This window comes from Pseudophryne corroboree, chromosome 4 (genome assembly GCF_028390025.1).
Source record: "Pseudophryne corroboree isolate aPseCor3 chromosome 4, aPseCor3.hap2, whole genome shotgun sequence".
Lineage (NCBI taxonomy): Eukaryota > Metazoa > Chordata > Amphibia > Anura > Myobatrachidae > Pseudophryne > Pseudophryne corroboree.
The window spans coordinates 368,219,318-368,231,471 of NC_086447.1; the positions used below are offsets into that span (position 1 = coordinate 368,219,318).

General features: G+C 48.5%; 1 protein-coding gene across 1 annotated transcript in view; it reads right to left on the bottom strand.

Annotated features, from left to right (window-relative positions):
* Positions 1-12,154, bottom strand: part of LRCH3 (leucine rich repeats and calponin homology domain containing 3) — a 318,072-nt gene that overhangs the window by 108,041 nt on the left and 197,877 nt on the right. Inside the window, exon 15 of the mRNA XM_063916572.1 lies at positions 3,437-3,490. Coding sequence (XP_063772642.1) covers positions 3,437-3,490 — 54 coding nt within the window. The remainder of the gene's footprint in view (positions 1-3,436; positions 3,491-12,154) is intronic.

Here is a 12,154-nt window from a genome sequence, read left to right on the forward strand (position 1 = left end):
AATACAAAGCTTAGCCGGGTCGCAGACTAAGTACCCTGATAGGGGACCTAGTACACTAGTAATTGCTCCCCCTCTGCTATGAACCCCGGTACCGCTGAGGTAATTTGGACTCACACTGGAGGATCTGTGCGTCCCTGTCAGTCAGCCTCTGTGTCCACTGCAGAGGGAAAATGGCGCTGGTGAGCTGCTGGATCCTCTCATAGTGAAGCCCCACCCCTTCAATGGCGCGCGGTCTTCCCGCTTTTTTTATACTGGCTGAGGAATTTGGTGCTTAAAATGGACAGAAACCGTTTTAAGGCTGTGTTGCCATTATGGGTACCGTGTATAGTGTACTGAGACGCAGTTGTGTACTGTGTCTGGAGACGCATTCTGCCCCATTTAGAAGCCGTGTGTCTCCGTACCCTAGTGCCGCCATAATGGCCGGCGCCCTGCTAACCGGGAAGACTGTTTAGTACTTACCACTCTTCTTTCTTCGGGCTCTGTTAGGGTGGTGGCATGCTGCTGGAATATACGATCGCCGTGGTGGGGCTTGCAAATAGTTCCCTCGGGAGCTCAGTGTCCTGTCAGCGGGGAATGGGACCATTGGACCATTCCTTCCCCCCTAAGTCCCACGAAGAAGGCAGGCTGGTGCTAACCAGCCCTACCTGAAAATAACAAACAGATAAAATAAATGCAGAAAACTCTTCAGGAGCTTCCTTCAGCGTGACCGGCTCCTCCGGGCACATTTTCTAAACCGAGTCTGGTAAGGAGGGGCATAGAGGGAGGAGCCAGCCCACACTATCAAATTCTTAAAGTGCCCATGGCTCCTAGTGGACCAGTCTATACCCATTGTACTAAATGGACCCCAGTATCCTCTAGGACAGGGGTGGTCAACCCGCGGCTCCTTCATCCGCCGCATGCGGCTCAGCCGGCTCCTGGCTAAGGCTGCCGGACCGCGAGCTTTGATTGGCTCACGGACCGGCGCCTAATTGAAGAGAGACACAGCCGCCACAGAGTGAGGGGCAGGAGAGGCGCATGCTGCGCTCTCCTCCCCTCACAGACAGCAGCAGCGCGGTGAGCAGCACGGGGGGGGGGGGGGGGGCATGTATATCTGGCACTGTGGGGACAGGTATACCTGGCACTGGGGAGACATGTATATCTGGCACTGTGGGGACACTGGCACTGGGGGGACATGTATATCTGGCACTGGGGGGACATGTATATCTGGCACTGGGGGAACATGTATATCTGGCACTGGGGGGAACATGTATATCTGGCACTGGGGGGACCATGTATATCTGGCACTGGGGGGACATGTATATCTGGCACTGGGGGGACATGTATATCTGGCACTGGGGGGACATGTATATCTGGCACTGGGGGGACATGTATATCTGGCACTGGGGGGACATGTATATCTTGCACTGGGGGGACATGTATATCTGGCACTGGGGGGACATGTATATCTGGCACTGGGGGGACATGTATATCTGGCACTGGGGGGACATGTATATCTGGCACTGGGGGGACATGTATATCTGGTACTAGGGGGCATAGCTGGCACTGTGGGGACAAGTATATCTGGCACTGGGGGCATGGCTGGCACTGGGGGGAAATGTATATCTGGCACTGGGGGGACATGTATATCTGGCACTGGGGGTAGAGCTGACACTGTGTGGGGTCATGTATATCTGGCACTGGGGCAGAGCTGGCACTGTAGGGACACTGCATTGGGGGCATAGCTGGCACTTTGGGGACATATATATCTGGCACTAGGGGCATATCTGGCACTGTGGGGACATATATATCTGGCACTGGGGGAATATCTGGCACTGGGGGGAAATGTATATCTGGCACTGGGGGGGGACATGTATATCTGGCACTGTGAGGCATATATGTATCTGGCACTGTGGGGCATATATGTATCTGGCACTGTGGGGACATATGTGTATGTGGCACTATGGGAACATATGTTTCTGGCAGTGTGGAGGCACCCATTTTTTGACATTTTTATATGTATGTGGCACTGTACTGGGGCATTATATGTTTTTGGCACTGTACAACATGACTAAAAATGGAGTTATGACACAAGGTCATACTCCTACAAACGTCATAACGAAAGGTGTGCGCACAAAATGGGGTGTGGCTTTGTGAAAACTAGGCCACGCCCCCATTTTTGCTGACACTGGCTCTTGCCCTTTACTACAGATCTTTTCTGGCTCTTTGCCTCTGACTGGTTGGCCACCCCTGCTCTAGGACATAAAAGAAATATACATATGAAAGTAAATTAAATAGTGTGCAATAATAAGAGCTAACACCACCCTATTGTTTACCACTCCCAACACCCATCATGGCTGCCTGTAGCCAAACATTTTTAGAATTTGTGTGTGAATATTGAAGGATTACAGCGACATAATTGTACCAAGAAAAGCAGATTACTATTTATGTACATAAGCCACAAACAATTAAGGCCAAATCACCCAGTCCACTAGTAGCATAAACCAAAACTATTAATACCATATCATCAATTTACATTAAAGGTGCAATCCACTGCAAAAGTTAGATGTGATTCTTTTCAACATAAATCTAATTACCTGTAAGAAGATACATGATGATTCAGTTTGCACAGTCATGTGATACACCTAGCAACCACAGTTGCATGACATGGGATGTGAGGTGAACATTCGTAACACAAATCCGGGCCCCTCAACTCCCTCTGGTAGCATGACTACCGAGAAGAGATCAGGTTAAACTCTCCCAGAAACAGGCAGAAAAAAAATGCTTCCAAAACAGGGAAACTATTTTATTGCAGAAAAAGCCATGTCAATGTGCCTCATAGAAATGTTAAAAAAGGAAAACTGAACTTTAGGAGAACAACTTAGCAAAAGCATCTTATTATAAAAAAAATCTTGCTACAACCACCCCAAAATAAAACCTGGCCATCTGTGTGGGATTGCACCTTTAATCAGTGGACAAAAATCTTGCAGTTTGTTAGGCTGGTGTCACACAAGCTGTTTTCAAAAGTTATGCCCCCAGGAAGCTCAGAATTATTTTTATACTGATCCAAAAGGTCACTTAAAAGATGGCCTTAAATGTACCTCATGATTGGACATCCCGTGACAACACTGCTTGCAGCATTTTGGACCATATGAAAATAGCAGAAGAGAACAAGTACTTATTTCTGTGTGTTTTCTCCTGCCAGTCTCAATTGCAATTAATTGGGACAGTGATGTGAAGGATTGGGTAAGTTTTTTATTTTTCTCAAAATGTTTTGTGAACAAATGGAGTGTTTTTCCGTAGGATGCGTTTCAGCTGAACTGCCATTGCTGTGGTGACACAAGCCTTTCAGTTAGTAAAGGAAATCAAATATCAGTCGTGGTTTATGCTCTTCACATGCAGTTTCTACAAATGATTCCACGTGCTGAAGGTGATAGATCAATTCGTGCAGGGTCCTTACCACTAAAAGGGCACTATCATCTGTGTGCTGAGAGCGTCTGGATGGAAGGGAACACTGACATGGAGGTAGGGAGAGATGGAGTAATGTCAGAAACACACACATAAGGTATTAAATAAATAAATTAAAACAAAAAAGAAAATTTCAAACGCTCAGATACCAGACGGTGACACAAATGGAGGGAGACAGACCTATTCATGAAAAATGGGTGGGATACAGGATGACGAAAAAATAAAAAAGGTACATTTCCTATGAAAACTGAAAGGAAACAATCTGCATCAGGTAACATAATAAGGGGGGATATTTATCAAAGCTTGGCGAAAGATCAAGTGAAGAGAGCTAAAGTAACAATCAATCAGCTTCTGTCATTTTACAGGCTGTATATCTGGTTTTTAACAACATGTACACTGAAAACTCAGACTGTAATTCTTGTGTTCTGGCGACAGACTATTGTGCTTTCCCAGATTTTTTTACATGAAACTGCTGTTGATAAATGAGGCTTTGAGTCTTGTCTGTATTTCTTTGTTTTTATTCTATATTTGGTTTTCACTGCCAACTGTTCTGCCATACCTTTTTTCAGCGGGCATAAAGACATTTAAAAAAAACAAGATTTTAAACCTACCGGTAAATCTATTTCTCCTAGTCCGTAGAGGATGCTGGGGACTCCGTAAGGACCATGGGGTATAGACTGGCTCCGCAGGAGATAGGGCACCTAAAAAGAACTTTGACTATGGGTGTGCACTGGCTCCTCCCTCTATGCCCCTCTTCCAGACCTCAGTTAGAGAACTGTGCCCAGAGGAGGTGGACAATACAAGGCAGGATTTAGCAATCCAAGGGCAAGATTCATACCAGCCAACACCAATCATACCATGCAACCTGGAACATACATAACCAGTTAACAGTATGAACAAACGACAGTAACGGTCCAAGACCGATGTCAACTGTAACATAACCCTTATGTAAGCAACAACTATATACAAGTCTTGCAGAGTTTCCACACTGGGACGGGCGCCCAGCATCCTCTACGGACTAGGAGAAATAGATTTACCGGTAGGTTTAAAATCTTATTTTCTCTTACGTCCTAGAGGATGCTGGGGACTCCGTAAGGACCATGGGGTTTATACCAAAGCATCCAATCGGGCGGGAGAGTTCGTATGACTCTGCAGCACCGACTGAGCAAACGCTAGGTCCTCATCAGCCAGGGTATCAAACTTGTAGAATTTAGCAAAAGTGTTTGACCCCGACCAAGTCGCCGCTCGGCAAAGCTGTAATGCCGAGACCCCTCGGGCAGCCGCCCAAGAAGAGCCCACCTTCCTAGTGGAATGGGCCTTAACCGAATTTGGAACCGGCAATCCAGCCGTAGAGTGAGCCTGCTGAATCGTATTACAGATCCAGCGAGCAATAGTCTGCTTCGAAGCAGGAGCTCCAATCTTATTAGCCGCATACAGGACAAACAGAGCCTCTGTTTTCCTAATTCTAGCCGTCCTGGCTACATAAATTTTTTAAGGCCCTGACTACGTCCAGGGATCTGGAATCCTCCAGGTCACTTGTAGCCACAGGTACCACAATAGGTTGATTCATATGGAACGAAGAAACCACTTTAGGCAAAAATTGCGGACGTGTCCTCAATTCAGCTCGATCCACATGAAAAATCAAGTAGGGGCTCTTGTGTGACAAAGCCGCCAATTCTGACACTCGCCTTGCTGATGCTAAGGCCAACAACATGACCACCTTCCAGGTAAGAAATTTCAACTCAACCTTGTTAAGCGGTTCAAACCAGTGTGATTTTAGGAACTGCAACACCACGTTCAGGTCCCATGGTGCCACTGGAGGCACAAAAGGGGGCTGGATGTGCAGCACTCCCTTCACAAACGTCTGGACTTCAGGAAGAGAAGCCAATTCCTTCTGAAAGAAAATCGAGAGGGCCGAAATCTGTACCTTAACAGAGCCTAATTTCAGGCCCATATCCACTCCTGTCTGTAGGAAGTGGAGAAGACGACCCAGATGAAAATCTTCCGTAGGTGCATTCTTGGTCTCACACATACTTTCGCCAGATACGGTGATAATGTTTTACCGTCACCTCCTTCCTAGCCTTTATTAAAGTAGGGATGACATTGTTCCGGAATCCCCTTTTTTGCTAGGATTCGGCGTTCAACCGCCATGCTGTCAAACGTAACCGCTGTAAATCTTGAAATACACAGGGCCCCTGTTGCAACAGGTCTTCCCTCAGAGGAAGAGGCCAGGGATCTCCTGTGAGCATCTCTTGTAGATCCGAGTACCAGGCCCTTCGAGGCCAGTCTGGGACAACGAGTATCGTCTGTACTCTTCTTCGTCTTATGATCCTCAACACTTTTGTGATGAGAGGAAGAGGAGGAAACACGTAAACCGATTTGAACACCAACGGTGTTACCAGAGCGTCTACTGCTACTGCCTGAGGGTCCCGAGACCTGGCGCAATACCTCCGAAGTTTTTTGTTAAGGCATGACGCCATCATGTCTATTTGAGGAGTTCCCCATAGACGTGTTACGTCTGCAAAGACTTCTTGATGAAGTCCCCACTCTCCTGGATGGAGATCGTGTCTGCTGAGGAAGTCTGCTTCCCAGTTGTCCACTCCCGGAATGAAGACAGCCGACAGAGAGCTTACATGATTTTTCGCCCAGCGAAGGATCCTGGTGGCTTCCGCCATCGCGACTCTGCTTCTTGTCCCGCCTTGGCGGTTCAAATGAGCCACTGCTGTGACATTGTCTGATTGAATCAGAACCGGTAGGTTTCGAAGAAAACTCTCCGCTTGTCGAAGGCCGTTGTAAATGGCCCTAAGTTCCAACACATTGATGTGTAGACAGGACTCCTGGTCTGACCAAAGACCCTGAAAAATTTTTCCCTGTGTGACCGCTCCCCATCCTCGGAGGCTCGCGTCCGTGGTAACCAGGATCCAATCCTGAATTCCAAACCTGCGACCCTCCAGGAGGTGAGCACTTTGCAACCACCACAGGAGGGACACTCTGGTCCTAGGGGACAGAGTTATTTTCCGATGTAAGTGCAGATGGGACCCGGACCACTTGTCCAGAAGGTCCCACTGAAAAGTCCTTGCATGGAACCTTCCGAAGGGAATGGACTCGTAGGCCGCCACCATTTTCCCCAGAACTCGAGTGCATTGGTGAACGGACACCCTTTTCGGTTTTAGCAGGTCTCTGACCATGTTATGGATGTCTTGGGCTTTCTCTATTGGGAGGAAGACCATCATTTGTTCCGTATCCAGTATCATACCTAGGAACGGTAGTCGAGTTGTCGGAATCAACTGTGACTTTGGTAGATTTAGAATCCAACCGTGTTGCTGGAGCACTTTCAGAGAGAGCGCCACACTGCACAGCAATTTCTCCCTTGATCTCGCTTTTATCAGGAGAGCGTCCAAGTATGGGATAATTGTGACTCCATGCTTGCGCAGGACCACCATCATTTCCGCTATTATCTTGGTGAAAATCCTTGGGGCCGTGGAGAGTCCAAACAGCAACGTCTGAAATTGGTAATGACAATCCTGTACAGCGAATCTCAGGTATTCCTGATGGGGGGCATATATGGGGACATGAAGGTACGCATCCTTTATGTCCAGAGACACCATAAACTCCCCCTCCTCCATGTTGGCTATTATCGCTCTGAGAGATTACATTTTGAATTTGAATCTTTTTATGTACAGGTTTAGGGATTTCAGATTCAAAATAGGTCTGACCGAACCGTCCGGTTTCGGGACCACAAATAGGGTTGAGTAGTAACCTCTTCCCTGCTGGTGCAGGGGAACCTTGATTATCACTTGCTGTATACACAGCGTTTGAATTGCAGCTAACACTATATCCCTTTCCGATGTGGAAGCTATTAGGGCCGACTTGAAAAATCGGCGCGGGGGCACCTCCTCGAATTCCAATTTGTAACCCTGGGAAACTATTTCCAACCCCCAGGGATTCAGGTCCGAACTGACCCAGGCCTGACTGAAAAGTCGAAGACGTGCCCCCACCGGTGCGGACTCCCTCAGGGGAGCCCCAGCGTCATGCTGTGGGTTTTGGAGCAGCCGGGGAGGACTTTTATTCCTGGGCACCTGCCGAAGCAGGTGCTCTCTTGCCTCTGCCCTTACCTCTGGCGAGGAAAGAGTATCCCCGACCTCTTTAAGACTTGTGATACCGAAAGGACTGCATCTGATAGGGTGTTACTTTCTTTCGCTGTTGGGGAATATATGGTAAAAAATTTGATTTACCTGCTGTAGCTGTGGAAACCAGGTCCGTCAGCCCATCCCCAAACAATACATCACCCTTATAGGGTAGTACTTCCATATGTTTTTTGGAATCCGCATCACCCGTCCATTGGCGAGTCCATAAGGATCTTCTCGCTGAGATAGACATGGCATTGGCCCTAGAAGCTAGCAATCCAATGTCCCTTTGAGCATCCCTCATAAATAAGACTGCGTCTTTAATATGGGCTAGAGTTAAGAATATTGTATCCTTATCCATATTATCAAATTGATCTGTCAGCTCATCTGTCCAAGCTGCAATTGCGCTACACACCCATGCCGACGCAATTGTCGGTCTTAGCACAGCACCCGTATGAGAATAAATACACTTTAAGGTAGTATCTTGCCTGCGATCTGCAGGGTCCTTAAGGGCTGCTGTGTCAGGAGACGGTAGCGCCACTTTCTTGGACAAGCGCGTCAGGGCCTTGTCCACAGTGGGGGGTGATTCCCAAATCTCCCTGTCCTGCTTAGGGAAGGGGTATGCCATATAAATTCTTTTGGGGATCTGCGGTCTCTTATCCGGAGTCTCCCAAGCTTTTCCAAAGAAATCATTCAATTCATGAGATGTGGGAAAGTTAATAATAAGAATTTACTCACCGGTAATTCTATTTCTCGTAGTCCGTAGTGGATGCTGGGTACTCCGTAAGGACCATGGGGAATAGACGGGCTCCGCAGGAGACTGGGCACTCTAAAAGAAAGATTAGGTACTATCTGGTGTGCACTGGCTCCTCCCTCTATGCCCCTCCTCCAGACCTCAGTTAGGGAAACTGTGCCCGGAAGAGCTGACACTACAAGGAAAGGATTTGGAATCCAGGGTAAGACTCATACCAGCCAAACCAATCACACCGTACAACTTGTGATAACTATACCCAGTTAACAGTATGAACAACAAATGAACTTCATGAACAGATGGCTCATAACAAAACCCTTTAGTTAAGCAATAACTATATACACGTATTGCAGAAAGTCCGCACTTGGGACGGGCTCCCAGCATCCACTACGGACTACGAGAAATAGAATTACCGGTGAGTAAATTCTTATTTTCTCTGACGTCCTAGTGGATGCTGGGTACTCCGTAAGGACCATCAGGATTATACCAAAGCTCCCAAACGGGCGGGAGAGTGCGGATGACTCTGCAGCACCGAATGAGCAAACTCAAGGTCCTCCTCAGCCAGGGTATCAAACTTGTAGAATTTAGCAAAAGTGTTTGACCCCGACCAAGTAGCAGCTCGGCAAAGCTGTAATGCCGAGACCCCTCGGGCAGCCGCCCAAGAAGAGCCCACCTTCCTAGTGGAATGGGCCTTAACCGAATTTGGCACCGGCAATCCAGCCGTAGAGTGAGCCTGCTGAATCGTATTACAGATCCAGCGAGCAATAGTCTGCTTCGAAGCAGGAGCGCCAATCTTATTAGCCGCATACAGGACAAACAGAGCCTCTGTTTTCCTAATTCTGGAAGATCAGATAGGTGCTTTTACATGACAAAGCCGCCAATTCTGACACACGCCTAGCCGAAGCCAAGGCCAAAAGCATGACCACTTTCCACGTGAGATATTTCAACTCCACGGTCCGAAGTGGCTCAAACCAATGTGATTTTAGGAAATCCAACACAACGAGATCCCAAGGTGCCACTTTGGGCACAAAAGGGGGCTGAATATGCAGCACTCCGTTAACAAACGTCTGAACTTCAGGCAGTGAAGCCAGTTCTTTTTGAAAGAAAATAGACAGGGCCGAAATCTGGACTTTTATGGATCCCAAATTTAGGCCCATAGTCACTCCTGACTGTAGGAAGTGCAGAAATCGACCCAGCTGAAATTCTTCTGTTGGGGCCTTCATAGCCTCACACCAAGCAACATATTTTCGCCATATGCGGTGATCATGTTTTGCTGTCACATCCTTCCTAGCTTTTATCAGCGTAGGAATGACTTCAACCGGAATGCCCTTTTCCATCAGGATCCGGCGTTCAACCGCCATGCCGTCAAACGCAGCCGCGGTAAGTCTTGGAATAGACAGGGCCCCTGCTGTAGCAGGTCCTGTCTGAGAGGCAGAGGCCAAGGGTACTCTGAGATCATTTCTTGTAGTTCCGGGTACCAAGTCCTTCTTGGCCAATCCGGAACGATGAGTATAGTTCTTACTCCTCTCTTTCTTATTATCCTCAGTACCTTTGGTATGAGAGGAAGAGGAGGGAACACATAAACCGTCTGGTACACCCGCGGTGTCACTAGAGCGTCCACAGCTATCGCCTGAGGGTCCCTTGACCTGGCGCAATATCTTTTTAGCTTTTTGTTGAGGCGGGACGCCATCATGTCCACCTGTGGCCTTTCCCAACGATTTACAATCAGCTGGAAGACTTCTGGATGAAGTCCCCACTCTCCCGGGTGGAGGTCGTGCCTGCTGAGGAAGTCTGCTTCCCAGTTGTCCACTCCCAGGAATGAACACTGCTGACAGTGCTATCACGTGATTTTCCGCCCATCGGAGAATCCTTGTGGCTTCTGCCATCGCCATCCTGCTTCTTGTGCCGCCCTGTCGGTTTACATGGGCGACCGCCGTGATGTTGTCTGACTGAATCAGCACCGGCTGGTTTTGAAGCAGGGTCTTGCCTGACTTAGGGCATTGTAAATGGCCCTTAGTTCCAGAATATTTATGTGTAGGGAAGCTTCCTGACTCGACCATTGTCCTTGGAAGTTTCTTCCCTGAGTGACTGCCCCCCAACCTCGGAGGCTTGCATCCGTGGTCACCAGGATCCAGTCCTGTATGCCGAATCTGCGGCCCTCGAGAAGATGAGCACTCTGCAGCCACCACAGTAGACACACCCTGGCCCTCGGGGACAGGGTGATCAGCCGATGCATCTGAAGATGTGATCCGGACCACTTGTCTAACAGATCCCACTGAAAGATCCTTGCATGGAACCTGCCGAATGGAATTGCCTCGTAAGAAGCTACCATCTTTCCCAGGACACGCGTGCAGTGATGCACCGACACCTGTTTTGGTTTTAGGAGGTCTCTGACCAGAGATGACAACTCCTTGGCCTTCTCCTCCGGGAGAAACACCTTCTTCTGTTCTGTGTCCAGAATCATACCCAGGAACAGCAGACGCGTCGTAGGAACCAGCTGCGACTTCGGGATATTCAGAATCCAGCCGTGCTGTTGTAGCACTTCCTGAGATAGTGCTACTCAGACCAACAACTGCTCCCTGGACCTCGCCTTTATAAGGAGATCGGCCAAGTACGGGATAATTATAACTCCCTTCTTTCGAAGGAGTATCATCATTTCGTCCATTACTTTGGTAAATACCCTCGGTGCCGTGGACAGAGCAAACGGCAACGTCTGGAATTGGTAATGGCAGTCCTGTACCACAAAACGGAGGTACACCTGGTGAGGTGGGTAAATGGGGACATGTAGGTAAGCATCCTTGATGTCCAGTGATACCATGTAATCCCCCTCTTCCAGGCTTGCAATCACCGCCCTGAGCGATTCCATTTTGAACTTGAACTTCCTTATATAAGTGTTCAAGGATTTCAAATTTAGAATGGGTCTCACCGAACCGTCTGGTTTCGGTACCACAAACATTGTGGAATAGTAACCTCGTCCCTGTTGAAGGAGGGGAACTTTGATTATCACCTGCTGGAGGTACAGCTTGTGAATTGCCGCCAGTACTACCTCCCTGTCCTGGGGAGTAGCTGGCAAGGCTGATTTGAGGTAACGGCGAGAGGGAGACGTCTCGAATTCCAGCTTGTATCCCTGAGATACCACTTGTAGAACCCAGAGATCCACCTGTGAGCGAACCCACTGGTCGCTGAAGTTCCGGAGACGGGCCCCCACCGCACCAGGCTCCACCAGTGGAGCCCCAGCGTCATGCGGTGGACTTAGTGGAAGCAGGGGAGGATTTTTGTTCTTGGGAACTGGCTGTATGGTGCAGCTTTTTTCCTCTACCCCTGCCTCTGGGCAGAAAGGACGCGCCTTTAACCCGCTTGCCTTTCTGGGGCCGAAAGGACTGTACCTGATAATACGGTGCTTTCTTAGGCTGTGAGGGAACCTGAGGTAAAAATGTCGACTTCCCAGCTGTTGCTGTGGAAACGAGGTCCGAGAGACCATCCCCAAACAATTCCTCACCCTTGTAAGGCAAAACCTCCATGTGCCTTTTAGAATCCGCATCACCTGTCCACTGCCGAGTCCATAATACTCTCCTGGCAGAAATGGACATTGCATTAATTCTAGATGCCAGCCGGCAAATATCCCTCTGTGCATCTCTCATATATAAGACGATGTCTTTAATATGCTCTATGGTTAGCAAAATCGTATCCCTGTCGAGAATATCAATATTTTCTGACAGGGTATCGGACCAAGCTGCTGCAGCACTACACATCCAAGCTGAAGCAATAGCAGGTCTCAGTATAGTACCTGAGTGTGTATATACAGACTTCAGGATAGCCTCCTGCTTTCTAT